The following is a 21,690-nucleotide window of genomic DNA, read 5'->3' on the forward strand; positions in this document are numbered from 1 at the left end:
CAGGTGGGGAACCTACAGAAAATAAACCAAAGCATTTAACAAACGGAGTAGTGTGCGGCGTGTTTCTTGATAGAAACGTATTTTCTGAAAATATATATATATATATATATACAAATATATATTTATATATATATAGAAGGGATTCATACAGGAGACTCCTGTTATGATCGTGCCGTGAAGGTTGCCTTTGCCTGAAGTTAAGCACTTTTTTGAACATTTGCGGTAAGGGCAGAACTCACCTGACTGTGTGGAAATAGTTCCATAACATTAACAGTGCCTGTGCTACATAAAATCACCAGTATGGTTTGTTTCATCTTGGATTTCCAATGTACATTTTAACAACTTGCACAGTGCACTGTGGGACGTGTAGTTTGGTGATTGCAGTCATGTGACTAAATTGCTTAAATCACGCCCGAGCGCACCTGTGCGTAATGCTCCAGTCTGTGATCAAGGCTACCCGCCGAAACGTGAGACTTATGGATGCAAGCGCTGCAGTGAACTTTGGAAAATAAAGCCACTTTCACGATATTGGGCCTCACCTTGCTTTGTTGTCCAGTGTGGTTAATGGGCTGCTCCGTGCCCATACTGTGAGGCCGCCCAGAAGAGTCTGGGGTTCCGGAAACGGGGAAACGTTTTTGCTTCTTTTTTCATGTAAACTGAGGAGCCTGATTCACACGCGCCTCCAACCTACCAAGGAGATGCCACTAGTGCAAAAAGGATACGGCGCGTGGAAGGGATTCATACAGGACACTCCTGTTATGATTGTTCTGTGAAGGTTGCCTTTGCCTGAAGTTAAGCACTTTTTTGAACATTTGCGGTAAGGGCAGAACTCACCTGACTGTGTGGAAATAGTTCCATAACATTAACAGTGCCTGTGCTACATAAAACCACCAGTATGGTTTGTTTCATCTTTGGTTTCCAATGTACATTTTAACAACTTGCACAGTGCACTGTGGGACGTGTAGTTTGGTGATTGCAGTCATGTGACTAAATTGTTTAAATCACGCCTGAGCGCACCTGTGCGTAATGCTCCAGTCTGTGATCAAGGCTACCCGCCGAAACGTTAGACTTATGGATGCAAGCGCTGCAGTGAACTTTGGACAATAAAGCCACTTTCACGATATTGGGCCTCACCTTGCTTTGTTGTCCAGTGTGGTTAATGGGCTGCTCCGTGCCCATACTGTGAGGCCGCCCTGAAGAGTCTGGGGCTCCGGAAACGGAGGAACGCTTTTGCTTCTTTTTTCATATATATATAGATATATATATATATATTGTTCAGCAAAATGTTCAAGTCACGGCACATTTCTCTGCAATAGTTTTAAGATTCTTTTTTTAGATCTTCTTCTCTCCACCTACCCGTTTCAAACACAGGGTTCTTGATCACGGTCGCCAGTAGGTAGCTATAGTTAGGACCTAGTTTCCATAGGAAAATCACAACATTATATTGCCAATAACTTTGGCGCCGGATGACGAATCTTTGCGAAATTTTCAAAACTCATGGGGCGCTCCAGTCAGCTCCAAACCTGAAAGTTTCGGGGTGGTTCGGCAAGCGAGGGCCGAGAAAAATGGGGGTCAACAAACTGAAAAATGATCATCACATTATCTTATGCACCGCAGATAAAGGAGGCAATATAGTCATCTGGCCCCAGGTTCAATATGTGGAGGAAGCCCACAGACAGCTTTCAGACACAGTGTGCTATGCCAGAACAAACATGCAAGAATATAATTTGTCCAGAGATCATTTAAAAAAACTTCTCTATAAATTTAAAAAGGGAAGGACTTATTTCAAATGAAGAGTTTAAATTCCTTCATGTTGAACATCCAGTTTTGCCAAAGTTCTATTTGATTCCCAAAATACATAAAGGCAGGTGTCCAGTGCCGGGCAGACCGATCATCTCTGCCATTGACAGTGCAACAGAACATCTGGCACAGTATACGGACTACTTCTTACAGTCTCTGGTGAGCAGTCTGCCTACATATATAAGAGATACGGGACACTTTTTACAAAAATTGAAAAACATTGCCTGGTCAGAAGACTGTATATTGGTAACATTGGACATCGAAGCCCTCTATACCAGTATAGACCATGGGAGAGGGCTGGAAGCACTGGACTATTTCTTAAGTACCCGACCAGTGCATTGTTACAACCATAACAAGATGTTGAGTGAATTTGTAAGCTGGTGTTTGCATCACAATTATTTCTTGTTTGGTAAAGATATTTACATACAGAAAAGGGGTGTGGCCATGGGGGCCTGCTTCTCTCCCAGCTACGCGTGTTTACACGTTGGCTGGTGGGAGAAGCGGGTCCTCATGGAAACACACCGGGCGGTGTTTGATACTAATGTAGTCATGTGGGTTCGTTTTATAGACGATGTGTTTTTAATTTGGAGGGGCACTGAAGAAAATGTGAAAGAGTTCATTGTGGCCCTAAACAACAATGAAGACAACCTGAGGTTCACACATAACATCAGTAAAACATCGGTGGACTTTTTAGACGTTAGGGTCTTCCACACAGCAGGACACCTAGCCACCTCATTACATAGAAAAGACACATCGGGTAACACAACCCTACATGCAACAAGTGCCCACCCTCGCCACGTTATAGATAACATTCCATATGGCGAGCTTCTTCGTGTGAAGAGAATTTGCAGCACTGAGGATGAGCTTAATACATGTACAGCCCAAGCATTAGATAGATTTCGGGAACAAGGTTATAAGGAGAATATACTTATAAAAGCAGTCAAGAAAATGAAATCTAGAGAAAGAGAAACCCTATTTTCACCAGTGGAGGTAAACAGGGTCTCAGTAGGAGATTCCGCTGAAACTCCTATTAGATTCATTACTGCATACAGTGGCCAGGATAGAAAAATCCGGTCTATTCTCAGTAAAAGTTGGCCTATTCTCCAAACAGATGCAATACTATTGCATCATTTACCAGCACGGCCAGAGATTACGTTTCGGAGGGGACCCTCCCTACGTATGCTTATCTCCAAACCTTGCCCCGAATTACCTATAACCAAAAAACCCTGGTTTCCACCTCGAATGGGATTCTATAAATGCAGCAGCTGCAGAGCCTGCAAATTAGGAGTAAACACACAGCAGTATTACACCCCATTCAGTCCAGTACCACAATCTATTAAAGGACATTACGGTTGCAAAACAGAGTGTGCTGTTTACGTCCTGGCATGCACGTGTGATCTCAGGTATGTGGGAAGCACCAAACTACCAGTGCATGCCAGGATATTGCAGCATATCAGAGCAATCGTGAACAACGATAGCTACTATCCGGTAGCTAGACACTTTAAGAGTGTACATAACAACAACCTCCAGTGTCTTAGCTATTATGTCATCACTTCGGTACCCAAACCTAGAAAGGGTGGAGACCGTGATAGGATGCTTAGACAATTAGAGTCCAAAATGATCTTAGAACTAGATTCTAAGGTCCCGAATGGACTCAACACTACGGAAGATCTGTATTATTTTTTACGAGGATAACACTCTACAGATTCCGTAGTCAGAATTTGTGTATTCATACTGCATAGTGATATTAAGGTTGTGAGAGGTGCTTCCGGCAAGCCACCCATTATGAATCCATATACTTAAACTATGTCTCACTCCGACGCCCAGAAAAACTTTTTTCCTCTTTTTCCCTTTTTTTTCAAACTGTAATTAACAGGGGCGAATTTGGGTTCTCCCTGTAACATCACAGTCACTTTATGAAAAAAGTTTTTTTTCTTCTTTTGAAAATGTGTCACAAAGGGGTTGCCATCGACACTTGATGTCCCCAAATGTGGAATCTGTTGGGGTTGCCATCGACACTTGATGTCCCCGAATGTGTAACTAGTTGGCCTTGGAATAGGAGGTTTCAAAACTGCATTCAAATACCTTGCTTGATATTGCACATTTTTTTGCGTAAGTTGCACAGGAGAGTGTCCAGTTTACATCATGCCATTGCACTTTGATAAATGTAAATTATAAATGAAATTACATATATATTTTTCTACTTAACAGTTTTTAATATGCTTTTAAACTGGTTCTGGTAGAAAAAGGCATTGGATTTCTTGTATGTTTTAAGAAAGTTGATTTTATATCTATTTATATTATAAATAGGATAAATCATATATTTTTAGATATGGCATACAAATATTTATTGGCATTTCTTTGCACATACGAAAATGATATATGCACATTGCACTTTATTGCGGTTTTGATGAATTGAATGAAAACAGGCATTTATGCTGATATCAAATGAAAAGTTAACAACTGATTGAAATATTGACAATGTTATCCAACTATTTACATACGTATTCAAAGGCACTTTACATTGTATTGACATGTGACCTATAAGTATTTTCTTTATATCTATTATTTGTGCACCACATGGTGTATATGCAGGGGTTTAAAAAGAGGCATTGTGGGAAATATTTTTTATGTGAGCAAGGGCTCCCGCCCGAAACGCGTCATCTGTCAGCGCTGCTGTGACCTTCCTTTGAATAAAGTACCTTTTGCCAGCAATTTGGGACGCGTTGGTTTTTCCTCCTGGGACAGAAACAACAACTGGCATTCCCAAGGTGAACCTACATTGTTCGATATATATATATATCTATATATATATATATATATTTTGTTCAGCAAAATGTTCAAGTCACGGCACACTTCTCTGCAATAGTTTTAAGATTCTTTTTTTAGATCTACTTCTCTCCACCTACCCGTTTCAAACACAGGGTTCTTGATCACGGTCGCCAGTAGGTAGTTATAGTTAGGACCTAGTTTCCATAGGAAAATCACAACATTATATTGCCAATAACTTTGGCGCCGGATGAGGAATCTTTGCGAAATTTTCAAAACTCATGGGGCGCTCCAGTCAGCTCCTAACCTGAAAGTTTCGGGGTGGTTCGGCAAGCGAGGGCCGAGAAAAACGGGGGTTCCTAAAATGTGTTTTCTCTATGTTAATTTCCATAGGAAACTTTAGACACAGCTACAGCCTGAACTGCTGAACAGAATTACACCAAATTTGGAAAAAAAGGTGGCCCTTGGTTCAGAAAGAACTCTTTTTGTTAAATGGTGTAAATCCGTTCAGTAGTTACTGAGAAAATCCAAATTTAAAAAATATTGATATGTAGAGGCGGCAGGATCCGCGCACCCTCCCGATCATGAGCTTCATGCTACTTGGCTATCAACACTCCAGACCAGGAAGTGTTGGCAGCCATCTTGTGCCTCTGTAGAACTGAGGCACAAGAAAACAGAAATACGAAGGCACAAAACAAGAAAAGGGGGCAGGGTAGAAACACCCTGACCCCCTAGGCCTGCTTAAGGGGTCCCACAAGGACTCCCAGGGCCAAAAAAAGCCTTTTTTAAATCGCTGTGAAGGGAGGGGTTGGGGCCTGAGGTGACATGTGTGCAAACACGCCCTGTGGCGCATTTTAAGTTGGGGAATTAATTCCGCTTCAATCCTGAGGGTCCCTGGGGGCCAACTAGCCCACCACGTACCTCCAGTAAGCGCCACTGCGCTGCGTTGCAGTGAGGTGACCCAGGCCCTGCCCCTTTTTACACCACTCTGTGACATAGCTCTATGGCACTTACTGGAGGTAAGTGGTGGGCCAGTTGACTCCAAGGACCCTCAGGACTCAAGGGGACCTAATGCCCGAATTCACGATGCATCAGGGGTGCGTTTGCACAGTGGTGCAGGGAGGGGGCATGGCCTGATGTCACAAGTGTGCAAACACACCCTGTGGCGCATTTTAAGTTGGGGAATTAAGTCCCTTTGAATCCTGAGGGACCCTTGGGGCCAACTAACCCACCACAGAGTTGCATTGCAGAGAGATGTAAAATGGGGCATGGCCTTGGACAACCACTCTGAAACGCAGCTCTGTAGTGTATACTGGAAGTATGTGGTGGGCTAGTTGGACCCAGGGGCTCTCAGGATTCAAGGGGACTTAATTCCCCAACTTAAAACATGCCACGGGGTGCCTTTGCACAGTGGTAAAGGGAGGGGACGGGGCCAGAGGTGACATGTTTAAACATGCCCTGTGGCGCGTTTTAAGTTGGGGAATTAAGTCCCCTTCAATCCCAAGGACCCCTCGGGGCCAACTAGAGCACCAGGTACCTCCAGTAAGCGCCACAGGCCTGCGTTTCAGAGAGGTGGTCCAGGCCATGCCCCTTTTTACACCTATGCGCAACGCAGCTCTGTGGTGCTTACTGGAGATACTTAGTGGGCTAGTTGGCGCATTTTAAGAGGCAGTTTTAATCCCCCTGCCCAATTATGTACTAGGGACTTACAGAGGAGGTCATGCTAATCACAGGGGTACCCCAAGGCATAGTGTTCCTTAGTGTATGAGGGTGTTTTCACTGAATTCTAAGTGACTTTTAGCATAGCATTGGCTCTAGGCCTGCTTAGTCAGAGTCAGTTACCACCAGTACCCGTCTGAAAAAGTTGTGGGAACAGTATGATTTTGCAAAAAGGCCTCTTTCTGCTCCTCTGTTGGTTCTTTCTGCACATGTCTTGCTTCTTCCTGTACTTCATCTTTGTGGACTTCTGTTGCCTCTGTCTGCATTTCTTTTGCTTCTTTTTGCGCAGTGAAAAATCCAGGTGCAATATTTAGGAAAATCATGGCGCAAATCCCAGGTGGAGACAGATAAATTAAAATTTAAACTGGCCCTTACTAACTATCATAAGAACCTAAAAAAGGCATGTAAAGACCATTTTATAACCAAACTTGGCCAGGCAGGTAATTCATCAAAATCCCTTTTGAAAATTCTTAAAACCCTTACCCATCCTACTGCATGTACACAATTGAACACCCCTATACACATATTTTGATGATAAAATCAATCTGATCTACAAAAATGGATCAGGGGCCCTTGTTAATTTTGAACTGATACTGATACTGGACCCAGGAGATGGTCTAAAACAGTTTAAACATATCGATGTTCCACAAGTGGAAGCCATGCTAAAAAAAGGCGAAATCTGGATCTCCCTTGGATATTATGCCTGCACATAAATTTGCCCTTTTAGCCTCATCTCTGGCCGCTCCTATTGCTGAGATTCTAAACTCATCACTATATGAAAGCGTTGTGCCTTCAGACTGGAAGGCAGCTCAAGTAATACCCATCAAGAAAAAAGATCAGGTGTCCGCAGAAGTGCTCTCCAGCTATCGACCCATTTTGCTTCTTCCTTTAATGGGTAAGATGGTGGAGACCCATGTTAACACACAGTTAATGGATTACTTTGAAAGTAACGCATCCTTGATCCTTCACAGTTTGGATTTAGATCTAACTATTCCACGGAGACAACCCTTATTGGGGTCACAGACTATATCAAAATGGCCTTAGATGACAATAAAGGAGTGATGCTGGTCCTGTTGGACCTAACTACAACCTTTGACACGGTCTCTCATCAGAAACTGATTCGTTGTCTGAGAGAGACCGGTCTGCAGGAGCTGGCGCTAAAATGGCTTGCTAGTTTTCTAGATCAGTGCACGCAAACTGTCAATCTGGGCCCTCTCCGCTCACGTACTGGAAAGCTAAGCAAGGGGGTGCCTCAGGGCTCTTGCTTGATCCCGACTCATTCAATATCTATGTGGCCCCCCTTGTTAAAGTCATCCGAAAATATGGCTTCATGCCATTCTCTTACACAGATGATACTTAATTACTCCTATCCTTTGATAAGGATATGGAGTCAGTTGATCAGCGTTTTGCCAAAGGCATGTCTGCCGTAGCTGATTGGACGACTGATCATTTTTTGCAGCTAAATGCGGCCAAAACCGAAATCTTGCTGTTTGGTCCTGCGCTTACTTACTGCTCACCTGCTTGGTGGCCGACGACGCTAGGCCCAGCCCCCTCTCCTACCTTGATGGCAAAAAATCTAGGAGTCCAGTTGGATGCACAGCTATCAATGAAAGACCAGATAATGGCCACTGCTGGGATCTGTTATCGCACCCTGAGCCTTTTGCGCAGAGTGTTCATTTGGCTGCCTCTTGCAATACTTCGAACCCTAATTCAGGCTCTGATTAGAGGTCGCCTTGATTATTGTAATGCCCTATTGACCTCTGCGAATGCGGCCCTTCTTAGCAGATTTCAGATTGTACAAAATGTGGCTGCACGCTTAGTCCTTAATAAACCTCCAGGTACCTCCTCCGGGCCACTATTGAAGCCAAAGAAGGGCCACTATTGAAGTCCCTTCATTGGCTTCCCATTCGCCAGAGAATAGGGTTTAAGCTCTGCTGCTTTGCCCACAGAGCTGTTTTGGCAAGTGCCCGAGCTATATGGCAGATAAGTTTAAACTGTATCGCCTGAACCGGTGTCTTAGAGCAGAAACTAAAGGACTGCTAGCGGTCCCACGTTTAAAAAAAAAACGGAATGGAGGTAAAATGGTCGCCTACTGGGCCCCAAAATACTGGAATTCCCTACCAGAGGAGCTACGTAAATGCTCCAGCTTTGCACGCTTCAGAAAACTACTGAAGACGGAGCTATTTAAGGCCTAAGTCATGGATACTATGCTAGCCAACTCTGTCTTCTATGTTAGCGCGGCGATGCCCCTGCGGGGGTGATTCCTGCGCTTTACCAAATTCTTTACATACATACATACATTTCTGTGCATTTTTTCTTCTTTCTTCACATGTCCTACCTCTGTAGGCATAGTTAGACTCTAGCATTTAAAAAACCTTTGAAATTTACTTAAAAAACCGTAGGTTTCAGTCACGTTATAGTTAGAAATTAGCATTTAAAAAGCCTTTGAAATTCACTGAAAAGACCATAGGTTTCAGGCACGTTATAGTTAGAAATTAGCATTTAAAAAACCTTAGAAATTCACTGGAAAAACCATTGGTTTTAGGGGCATTATAGTTAGTTGGACATTTCACTCATACAAAACCAGTGAAATTTCCCCGTTATAGTTAAATTTACTAACTATAACTCGCGCGCCAGCAATCCACTGCTGATGATGTCATATATTACATCATTCATGACATGGTCAGTGACATCAATGATAACATCACTGATGACATTAGGGGCTAATTATAAAAAAGCTCTGTTTTATTTAATTATTTTATTTACGGCAGGGTCCGCACACCCTGCGCGCACTTGCCATTTAAAAAAAAAAGAATTTGGGCCCTGGGAGTCCTTGTGGGACCCCCTAAGCAAGTCTAGAGGGTCAGGATATTTTTACCCTGCAACCTTTATAACTTTTGCCCACTTATTCCACTGACTTCTTCAACCTCGCTTCTACCAAGGCACAAAATGGCTGCCAACAGTTCCTGGTTTCGAACGTTGACAACCACTTGACAGCCAATTAGAATTCAGCGCGTGATCGGAAGGGTGCGCTCAGGATGCGCTCAGGCTGTGCTCACGGTGCACACAGGGTGCGCAGATCCACCGCGGCCATTCATATATAAATGCTTTTAACTGTAATTTTCTCAAGAACTACTGAACAGATTGACACCATTTAAGAAAAAGGCACGAGTCTGAACTGAGGACTACATCTTTGCCAAATTTGGCGTAATTATGTTCAGCAGTTCGGACTTTAGCTGCGGCTAACAGTCCTATGGGAAATTGCATGGGGAAAACACGTTTTGGGACCCCCCTTTTTTCTCGGCCCCCGCTACACAAATCATCCCGAGACTTTTAGGAAAGGAGCGGAACGGAGCTGGCCATTAGTTTTGAAAATGTTTTGAAGATTCTTCAACCGGCGCCAAAGTTATTCCAAATAGAATGTTGCAGATTTCCCATGGAAAATAGGTCCTAACTATAACTACCTACTGGCGACCACCAGTAGGTAACGTATATCTGTATAATTCCATATATTGACCACCACTGTTACCAAATCTGAAGGATTTGCAAGCCTTTTGCTCAAGGAAATTTCTTTAAAGACAGGGAGGACTATATAATTGGGTGATCCCCGGCCTGTCTCAAGTCACTATTGGGACTAAAAAAAAACCTTACTTTAGTGATCTTGTTCGGACAGCAGGAAAGTGAGATTTGTTGCTTCTTTTATATGCCTACTGTCAGTAATAAATTCCAATTTTGTTGACACATAGAAGTACGCCTTGTATTAGATATAATCACCTGTTGACTTTCTACTTATTGCATATTGCCACTCATTTTGCTTTGCTGAACTCTGCTGCCTGTTGTGTCCAGGACGGAGCGAAGGGCCACGCAACATAGAAATCTGCTTATCTGGCTGCCGCCTCCCCTTGACGAGGACTCGCTGGTGTGAGCGAGCCCTGCAATCGGCAGGGCTAGCCTAGCGCTCCCAGCTAGAGTCCCCAGGGTAGAGGCTTGGGCAAACACCATCAGCAAGCCGGGGGACTGCGAGGACCAGCAATCTCCACGTTGCTCAGCTGGTTCCTCTTCCCCCGGCGGCCACGCCCACGGACACGCCCACCGCCGACCGATTCAAAACCTTTCGTGACACCCGCTTCGCGGGTGCCACTCATTTTGCTTTGCTGAACTCTGCTGCCTGTTGTGTCCAGGACGGAGCGAAGGGCCGCGCAACATAGAAATCTGCTTATCTGGCTGCCGCCTCCCCTTGACGAGGACTCGCTGGTGTGAGCGAGCCCTGCAATCGGCAGGGCTAGCCTAGCGCTCCCAGCTAGAGTCCCCAGGGTAGAGGCTTGGGCAAACACCATCAGCAAGCCGGGGGACTGCGAGGACCAGCAATCTCCACGTTGCTCAGCTGGTTCCTCTTCCCCCGGCGGCCACGCCCACGGACACGCCCACCGCCCACAAGTATATAATTACCATTACTTCACTCGCGACGCGGGACGCGCGCGGGGCGGAGCACGGGGCGAAGACTGGGCAAAGAGCAGGCCGTTTGAGGCCGTTCGAGAACGTGAGAGTCCGGTCCGGGCCCCTGCTCTAAGCATTACATCTTCGGACTCCTTTTACAGGAACCTACCACCTCTCTGAAGCCAGCGACAATCCATCATTATTAACTAAAGACTTAGCATATTCCATCTACTGAAAATGAACACGAGGGGAAGCAAGCAAAAAAAACTCAAAAAAACCGGGGTAGGAGAAAAACTGTTAGGACCAATGGATGACTTTATTTCTAAAGCAAACACATTCATTGATCAAAGTATCAGTCTGATTGAGGGTAGAGTATCAACTGAACTCGCAATCGCAAGGCGATCCTCAATGGGCTTACTAGCAACCGCAAGAACCCCAGAAATACAGTCTGCCCCAACCCAAATTACAGTGGGCACAAACAGATTTAGTCTTTCAAATAATGTAGACCTTTCTGCCACTCAACTCTCTGTAACATTCTCAGAAAACGAGTTAGAAAAAACACCCGAATTTTTCCCTGACCACACCCCGGAAGAAGTAAGGCAAGCTAGAGGGAGGAGGGAGGGAGCCATAAAGAAAAGGAAGGATAGGGAAAAGGTAGATAATACTGCAAATAACAAAGTGGTCGATCATATAGATCTGATCAACACCACAAATCTGGCAGTTTTAACTCACCAAATTGCTGACCCAGCCAACAATTTGATAACGATCCATAACCCACCACAGAACATCCAAGATACTATCACCTTAGAATCCCCCCCCCACTAACAACGGGCAAGGAAAGAGAAGCATCAAGGCTAATAAAGGAGATAGCTTCCCTTCTAGATTCCTTTATTCGCCCAATAGAAACTAGACTGCTTAACATCGAGTCTCAATTGACAAAACTTGCTAGCTGTCCTAAGGCATTACTTATACAGGGACCGCCAAAAACGGGTATAAAAACCTCGGCTACATTGCTTCCACAAAAGAAAGCTACAACTCTAGCCCGCCCGTCGCCTAAACAGCAACCCACAGTAAAGGCCCCTACAGCACCAAAGGCTCCCGCTTCACAGAAACCCATGCCTAAGGTCCTTACAATTCCCCCGCAGAGCAATATCGCACCAAATACACCTAAAGCAAACACGCCAACCATAAACACACCGGCCCCTAAAACTCCTGCCACTAAAAAAACAAATCTCCCAAACAACAAAGGAGGTATGAGAGGGACTACTGATAACAGGCTCCCGCTAAACATACCACCTGAGGCATGCCCATATGTGGTAGTGATGACGGGGGTTAATAATAATAATAATACTAGTATTTATAAAGCGCGAACAGCTGCCTCAACTAGGAGGCGTCCCGGCGCTGTGAGGGCTCGACAAGAAAGCTAGCTGGGAGTCTGCAACTTATAGATGCTCCGAGAACAGCCACGACTTAAGCTGTCTCCTGAAACTTGTTTCTGATTGGGCCTTTCGCAGCTCAGGAGGTAGGGAATTCCAGAGACAGGTCACGTTGGCTGAAAAGGTCCGACCACCCAGTCTGGCCCTTTTGACTCGCGGCACACTCAGTAGCACCTGATCATTTGAACGAAGGGAGCGGGACTGTGTATATCTAGGCAGACGGGCTCTCAAATAATTAGGACAGGTGCCGTAGAGGGACCTATATGCCAGAGTAAGAGTTTTAAATTTTATTCTACTGGCAATCGGGAGCCAGTGTAAGGCCCGAAGATGGGGAGAAATGTGCTCTTTAAAAGGAATATGTTTGAGCAACCTGGCTGCCGCGTTTTGCACCGTCTGCAGCCTTTGAACCAAGTATTTCGGGAGGCCGCTATACAGGCCATTAGCATAGTCCAATCTCGAGGTGATGGTCGCATGGATCACGGTTTTCCGGCAAGACTCGGGCAAAAGCTTCAGGACTGGGCGGAGATTCCTCATTTTGCTCAGGCAGCAGCCTGTGACCTGATGGATCTGGGACGCAAAGGAGAGATTTTCATCCCACTTAACTCCCAGATTTTTAGCCTATTGGGAAGGGGAAGGTGGAGTACCCATCTCAGTTGGCCACCAGAGCTCAGCTGGAGGGTGACTGCCTTTACCAAAAAAGATCACTTCCGTTTTTCCCGGATTCAATTTCAGCTTATTAGTATTCATCCAGGAGGCCACATCCTGAAGGCACCCCTTAAAGTTTGCAAATGCCACCTCTGTCACCTCAGAGTAGGGAAAAACCAACTGGGTGTCATCCGCATAAGATATTGCGGTGACTCCCCAGTTGGCAATGAGGGAGAAAAGAGGGGCAAGATAAACGTTAAACAAAAGGGGGCTAAGGGCAGATCCTTGCGGGACCCCGCATCGCAGTGGCTTACGCTTTGAGTCACAGGTGCCTAGAGTGACCCTCTGCGTTCGGTTTGACAGGTAGGACTGCATCCAACCGAGTGCCTGATCTTGTAGGCCAATGTCTGCCAAACGTTGGATCATCCTAGCATGGTCCACCGTATCAAACGCGGCCGAGAGATCCAGGAGCATCAGCAGAGCTGAGTCCCCTGAATCTAACGACCACCTCAGAGAATCAGCCACCTCAATCAACGCCGTCTCCGTGCTGAAGCCGGGTCTAAACCCGGACTGAGTCTCATGCAGGATGTTATTAGATTCAACATGAGCATTCAGCTGGCGATGAATTAGTTTTTCCAGCATTTTCCCGGGAGCTGCCAGCAGAGAGATAGGACGGAGGTTAGTTAAATCCTCCGCATCCCCGTTTGGCTTCTTTTTCAGTGGAAGAAGCGTCGCATGCTTCCAACTCTCCGGAAATTCCCCAGTGTCTATGGAAATATTCCAGATATGTTGAAGCATAGGTGCAATAGCGTCCGCTAGAGGTGCCCACAATTTAGGCGGACAAGGGTCCTCTGGGGAGCCAGACTTACACCGGGTTATCTCTTGGCTTGCCTCAACTAGCGGGATAGGTTGAAATTTCCTCAGGGAGGCTGGGGGCCGGCCCCCATTCTCTCTATCCTCCTTGGCCGTAGGTTTATGCGGGCCAAAGGAGTCATAGACCATCTGTATTTTATTGTCAAAATAGACAGAGATCTTATCACAGAGTGCTATGGATTGGGGGATATCCCTTTCGATACAGTGGGGCTTCAGAAAGGATTCAACCAGTTCAGTTTCAAGCAGTTCAGGTAGACCCAGGGGGGGGCTGGTAACTTACATAGTCAACACAATAACTGACTTGAAGGTACTAGATGCAGATTCTTTTCCAAACTTTCAACTGTTTACACTCATAATAGGGAAAAAACATATTATTATACTAATCAACTTATACAAGAACTTAGAGGATGACAACTTCTTAAACATCCTCTCCATAATTCAAGAAAAAATCACCCACCATAGACACATTTATGAGAGAAAGGGTAACGTCCATATAATATGGGGAGGGGACTTCAACTTACACCCCTGCCCTTTGACGAACAACCAGACCTGTGGATTGGTGGACGAACACGAGAACCCCCTCGTGCCCTTCCTCCATTCACGAACGGGGTTAGCTATGAACAAGATCCTCGCAGATCTGGAACTGCTAATAATAAATCCAATTCTAACACCAAAGAATCAACTACCTATCGAGGAAGGGGGCACGAGACCACAGTTGACTATATAATTATCACAGAAGGTCTAAAAGATCTAAGTAAGAACTTTAAAATTTTGGAAAACATCCTAAGCGACCACTCCGCTCTAAGGTTGAATTTACAGCTGAACCAACCAAGATCTTTTTTTGGCAACAATAGCAAACACCTTATCACAAAATAGGCTTGAACTGGGCAAAAAAAATGGATACACTATAAAATGGGAAAAAGTGGATCCTAACAAGCTCACTGATACATTAATAAAGACTGCTTATAACAATATAATGATATGCCTGGATCCTCAAGCAGATGCCAAGCTAATCCTGGAAAATTTTAAGATGATACTAGAACAAGTAAAAACACTGTTGACCAGATTACCCAAACAAAATAATCCAAGTACTATAGGTTGGTTTAATTATGATTGTACTAAGGCGCAGACCAACTTAAGAAAGGCACTTGGAAAATCAAACAGAGACCATCTAGAGATCCAACACCTCCGGCGAGAGTATAATAATGCCAGAAAGTCAAGGAAAAAAGAGCTGAAACTGTCTTTGTGGCACGCTCTGCATAAAAGCGCACTCATGAAAGATAGTCAGTCCTTTTGGCGAATAGTTAAGTCTCCCCTGCTATCGGACTCTAATATTCCCCAGATCGACGTTGCTATCGATGAGGAAACCTGGGTAAACCATTTCTCAAAAATCTTTGAACTAACATCTTTAACAGAAGAACGCCATCTCAATCTTCCCCCGGTAGTATTACCAATACCGATAGACTTTGAACTACAAGACGTCAAAATGGCACTATTGATGAGTAAGAGTGGCAAAGCACCCGGCCCCGATGGGGTCCCAGTGGACTTATTTAAACATCTTCCTGATCTTTGGACACCAATACTCACAACAGTCTGCACAGCAGCAGCGAAACTAGGACTGTTGGAGTCATGGTCATGTTCCATCATGGTCCCTATCTTTAAAAAGGGGGACCGCCAAGATACGAAATGTTACCGACCTATTTCGCTGCTTGACTCCCTAGGCAAAGTAGTCGGCAGAGTTGTCCTGGAAAAACTTCAGCAATGGGTAAAAGATAAAAATATCCTTTCGGATCTCCAGTTTGGATTTAGGGAAGGCTTTGGAACAGTGGAACAGGCCCTTAACTTAAGCATGCTAGTTTCGAAATACATTCACGCAAAGCCAGGGACAATTTACATGGTCTACGTGGACTTGTCCTCCGCGTTTGACTGCGTGTCACATGCAAAGCTCTGGTCTCTGCTGGGTACACTAGGGGTTGATCCTCCCCTCCTGGATTTTCTAAGGGAGCTATACGGTGAAGCCTCTGCAAGAGTGAGATATGGAACAAAAGGAGAGCTAACTGCACCGTTTAGGGTAGAGCGAGGAGTAAGGCAAGGATGCGTCCTAGCCCCCTTCTTCTTCTCCCTGTATACCAACGGACTGGAGGAGACCATGTTGAGGGGGGGGCAGGACCTGCCCAGACTGAAACACCGCCTGATCCCCGCACTGCTCTATGCGGACGACGCAGTTATTTTAGCACGCACTCCTATCGAGCTCCAGAAATCTTTATCCAAGTATGCTGACTTCATGGGTGCCCTGGACTTACATATTAATGTAAAAAAAACATTTGTCATGGTAGCGGGTCGACAACGAAAAGCCACAAAGACCATCTATTTAAAAGACCAAAAAATCGAAAAGACCTCACAGTATCCTTACTTGGGCATCATGATTGATGACAGCCTAAATTGGAAGGCTGCTGTTGAGGCCAGGAGACACCTGTTCAAACGATCAATTCTAGCACTGATGAACTTCTCAAAGAGACTTGGAAAAAAACCATCAGTAGAACTGTTACAGATTTATGCTGCAAAATGCCAAGCCATCGCCCTTTATGGGGCAGGGATCTGGGGACACACAGCTACAGGTTCACTGCAAAAAGAAGAAAACATTTTCATGAGATTCCTCTTGTCCACGCCAAAAGGCTCTTCCATCTATGCCTCGCATATGGAATTGGGAATCCCATATATTGAAGACTTAATAAAGATCCAGCCACTATTACTTTGGAGGCGCGTCTGGTTGTCGGACAAAAACCTGCTGTCCAAAAACATCTTACAGGACTCCATGGAATTGGACCATGTACATAAAATAGCATGGCTCTCCTATATCAGACACTTCTTTTCCGATCTGGGACTACAAAAGTATTACTTCACCCCAGAAAAACTAAATGAAATATCTAAGAAAGATCTGAAACAAACTGCGCTGAGCCATCTAGAGTCCTTGAGACTGACCTTGCTGTCGACCAAAAAATCTGTGACCCATGCGAATATGATACAGCACTCCCCGAAAATCAAGCTTTATCTGACTCTAGAATTTACAACATACGATAAGATGCTCCTAACAAGGTTCAGACTGAATCTTTTTTACAGACTAGTGACTTTTCCTGAAAAAAACAATTGGAACTCAAACTTGGCCCCTTGTCCATGTGACGATTTGTCCCAACAGTCAACCATTCATACAATTTTGTTTTGTAAATTTTTTCACACCCATAGAAAAATCTGGATAATCCCTTAATTAAAAAGATGGGGTTATAGACAGTGTCGCCCAGCCATGTTAGCACTACAGATGTTGGATTCTGAATGTACCTGTTACCACGTACTCAACTTCCTAAAGTGTATTATGAGACATAGGAATAACCTTTGAAATAGAAGAAGAAATTCAGAGAGTTACTATTGTCCTATCATTTACTCAATTTGCACGGAACCTGGTCATATGTTTTAAAAAAATGTGTGTAATAACTGTTTTTATACAAATATTCATGTATTTTGTATGTTGTGATAACTTTTATGGTTTTGCATTGCTAAAAACCGAATAAAGATTATTATTATTATTATTATTATTATTATTGCATGTTGTGTAAACAGGAGGGGATATATCTTTACCCTGTCACTTTAACAAGATACTAACCAGGAATTTTTCTCCTTCAGAAGATTCTTTGTTGTACATGTTCACACCCAGGCTCCTTGCCCCAATGAGAAAACAAGGGTATTTTTTTGAAGGATGGAGGCAGTAGAAAAAGCCATCTTAATGTTTGGTAATTGCTTAACACAGAATTAGAAATGAGGGTGGTGCAACGAGGTAGGAGCTGTGTTCACATTACAGCTTTGTATAATGGCTTACATTTGTTGTTAGCGCTGGGCATAAAGACCTCTGCACCATAAAGTTTTACCAGTCAGTACCAACAGGACCTTCCGAATACAAGATAATCTTTGGTACAATTACCACATTTTTAAAGTTCTTAAATACAGATTTTTAAGTATTCGTTTGTTAGCTAGCACCGGTGTTGGGCTAATCATTGTACCAGCGTGCCTAGTTTGTGCACTCCTGCTTTCCAGCCTGATCTTACCTTTTCTATCAGGCTGACAACACAGTCCTTAGCTTTTTCAAAGTTTTCTTTTCCAACACTTCCAGACGCATCCAGGATGAAGTAAATGTTCATGCTCCCATCTTTTTCTAAATGAATTTTTCGAGTGCCTGTCCCTGTCGATAGAAGAAGAGAAAAGCACTGATGAAGTTGATAGATTTGGCTGTTGAAAACAGCAGAAGTGCTATCAGCTGCTGCTGCATGCAGACCAACTCCTCCTGCAGATCCGCTCTACAGTGGTATGTGGATGAAGCTGATTTGCTAACAGTAGGATCCGTGTGCCATGTTTACACTAATGAGCACCGTACATGCTGTAAACAAATTGAAGCACGTTTTTTACAACAAATGTGAATCCCCTCACTTCAATCTCAGTAAAGTATGGCTACAGTGCTACTACAGCAAAACAAAATAAAACTGCACACCAAAAATAAAAAACATTAAAGATGCTCTAGCTTCACTCATCTTTTGTCCGTATATTCGCTTCATTCAGCCTTCTGTCTTCTTTAAAAGTTATTACACATCTTCATTCACTGAGCCACAGGTCACCATCTAACTTAAAGCTCTTCTTGTCCCCTTGTCGCAGGGATTCCGTTCTCATACAGAACTGTGCATAGAGACTTGGAACCTCAGTGAATTAGGGTGTGCCAAAACTCACCTTAGTACCCAAAATCCCCTACCAGACTAGCTACAGTGTCTCATTGGTGATCACAAACCCCCAATGCTTAGACAAATCAGAACATGGACTTAGAACACCTCAGGTAACGTGGAACACATGAACACTCTTTCGTTATACAATCATTTCAATCCAGAACAAGGAGTAAAAGAGGACACGTGCATATTTGAAATGTTTGTTCACTAATGCAGTGTTCTCAAACGCAGTATCTTAGCTAATACAAGCAAACATATTATAAGAAACAAAGTAATCGCATAGTCACTAGTCCATAGAACACAAAAGGTGAAAGCATCGTAAAATGCTAAATCGAATAGGATTCAATAACACCTAATTCTCACCCTCCCTAGTTACTATATTATATTATATCTAAGAAGGTCTCTTTGGGTTTTAGCAGGGCGGGCCCATACCTCAAGATCCTAGTGGTAAGGGAACACATCATCTTCCACCAGCTCTGCATGCGAAGCACCATCAAGTGTGTTTGTATGCTCTGTGCAAAGCCATATAAAACGCGCCTAAAGCCAGAACTTGGCCGCAGCTGCATGTATGTTATGTCTAGGAACGTGCGAAGATCAGACCTCACAACAACCACTGTGTTGAGATATCCTTGAAGATTTCTGCACTCACTGTACAGACACAGCTCACCAAGCAAGGCTGATATCAGAGGAACAATATATTATTCTCGCATGAATCAAAACATTCTACTAGGCTCAAAGCTAAAGCAACAGCTATGTGACGTGTGCAGAAGCAGCAGAAAGGTAAGCTCATGCTAACTTAACACAGCATATAGGCAAAGTATATCTATATGACACCCTCCCTAGATCGGAGCACGGATAAGATAAGATAAGATAAGGGAAGGTAAGGGACTCTTTGAAATGCAGAGTTCAATGAAGTAGTCAGTTCAAATTGAGCAGGTGAGGAAAAATATTTTTGTAACCCAAAAAAACAAAATCTCAACAGCATGACAGTTTAGTGTTCACTGTAATTAAAGTCAATATGTCCGAGACAAAAAATGTCCAACATAATTTTCCCCCCCAAAAAAATCAAAATAGTTCCATGATAGCAAAGGCCTCGATAGAACTCAGCCTAATACTGAGTATGCAAAATAAGCAGCAACAGCTTCCAAAAGGAAGTCACTGTTATCTGAAAATAACTCAGCCATCCAATTTAATAGTGAGAAAGAACATACATGCTCTTCAATTACCGGAGCCTCTAGTACCATCAGAGGACAACTCGGCGGGTTCTCAATGAAGCTGTGTGCCAAGAAATCTTGCGCCTCTGCGAATATATTCCAACAACCCAGTATTTCATGCATCGCTGCAAAGGCCATAATCCCTCCGTCAGAACAAAGCAATTCATGAGCAACTAAGGGACTCATGAGATGATTAAAATCCACTTCAGGAGACACCTTATTGCAGAGACACAAATCCAGGGCCCATTGGAAATGCAGCTCAGGCAATGAAAGACAGGCTGGACACAGGTGAAATAGGAAAATCGAAATGATAATCCATATGCTGCACTTATTTATTTATTTCTGAGTTTGTATAGCGCCTGGTTACACTGTCAGTGTGTCCCCGCGCTGTCAGAAGAGCTAGTTGTTCCGTCAGACAGACAAAGACGGGGCTATTCTTTAGGAAAGAGGAATGTTTTAAGTTTCCTGCGGAAGATGAGCTCCGATGTTTCCAATCTTAAGCTCAGGGGAAGAGAGTTCCATTTATGTGGCAAGGGGCAGCACACCATAGTATTCAAGCATCCTGTTGCGAAACAGTGCTAACCGCGACTGCTCGTCTTGGAACACAGGACGGGCATCCATTTTTAATAAAACAAAATAAGAAAGCCTATAGCCAGCGTCAGTAAAACGGGGAATCCACCAAATAGGCTGGAAAAGATTGAATGGAAGAAAGCAGATATGACTCCAAATATCTTTTGAAAAGAAGTCACAAGACCACTGCTCACTACTTTAAAAAACTGCGCCAGCCCCGATGTGGAGGACGCGTTAAAGATAGTATGAATCAGCTCACCGAAATGCAATGGTAGGTCAGTATTTAATAAAGCATGCACTTCTGTGCTGGTGTTAGCTACGTGAAGGACTAATGTTTCACGAGCAGATGTCAGGGCAACTTCTTTTTGTGACAATAGGGCTCTTATTCGACTCATCTTATTGAACTCTGCTTTCAAGGTCAGAATCCTCGGCCAGATGGAAACATCCAAGTTCCCATGTGCAGGTGGATACAACACATTTTTACAGCAAACCACACGTTCACTGACTGTAACTACATAAGCTATGCCTTTCAATAACCCACAGCAATCTTCATTATTTAAAAGTAAATAACTACCGTTTGCTAGTAAAGTGAAACTGGGGACAATAGCGGGCACGGGTGTACCTTTTAAAACACATGCTAAATTAGGCCGTTCCTGATTACAAGAGCCATGCAATTGTATGTGTCTACACATTAATGAGTGATCTGGTGTTTCCGTGCACTCCTCACCTTTTAGATAAACCTCTTTACCGTCCCTAAGGCATCTGTAAGTGAAAGGGAGCGACCAGGCTTCATGTAAATAGGAGCTACCAAGAGGCTCGTACCTACCAATAGCAAAATATTTCATGCAATTTGTAAACTGGAAAAGTGCAAATGGTAAAGTTATTAACCCATGGATAAGCCACGTAGCAGTAGTGGCCTCTGCCACTGAGAAAGGTAAAGACTCCAATCGTTCAATGTGTAACATGGAAAAAGACGCATCTATCATTGAAAGCAAACGTTGCTTCTCAGTCAAATTAATTGGGGCAAAAAGAGATGAGACATTCATGTAATTCCAAGGCACTTTTCCGGCCTTCAGCGTCTGCAGGGTCCACGTAAACGGCATAATAGAACGCAATTGACCATGGTACAAAACAGACACATCATCCTGTACAATTTCAACAACAGATGACACAATATTATCTAATGTGTAGATGCAGGAGGAAAGTGTGTTAATGCTGTTATCCACTACTGCAAGCACTTTCTCTAAATTAGCTTGATCAATAGCCCTAAGGCGAGTAGCTGCTTCAATCTGTGATGTTTTCCAGAGTTCATTATAAACGGCATATATCCATCTTCTAGACCTACCTCTTGCCGGGCCTTTTATGAAATCATTCAAATCAACATCGTCAGTCAGTTTAGACAAATGCAGTTTGACTGACGCCAATGTAGATTGTTTGAGCCAATTCTGACACAATTTGCCTACT

At 43.9% G+C, this 21,690-nt stretch overlaps 1 protein-coding gene across 1 annotated transcript in view; it reads right to left on the reverse strand.

The window, feature by feature from the left end:
• LOC147717786 (complement factor B-like) overlaps positions 1–21,690 on the reverse strand; it is a 472,008-nt gene that overhangs the window by 358,433 nt on the left and 91,885 nt on the right. The window contains exon 6 of the mRNA XM_086924573.1: positions 17,777–17,910. Within this exon, the coding sequence (XP_086780699.1) occupies positions 17,777–17,910 (134 nt within the window). The remainder of the gene's footprint in view (positions 1–17,776; positions 17,911–21,690) is intronic.

The sequence above is a fragment of the Lissotriton vulgaris genome, chromosome 5 (assembly GCF_964263255.1).
Source record: "Lissotriton vulgaris chromosome 5, aLisVul1.2, whole genome shotgun sequence".
In the NCBI taxonomy this organism is placed as follows: domain Eukaryota; kingdom Metazoa; phylum Chordata; class Amphibia; order Caudata; family Salamandridae; genus Lissotriton; species Lissotriton vulgaris.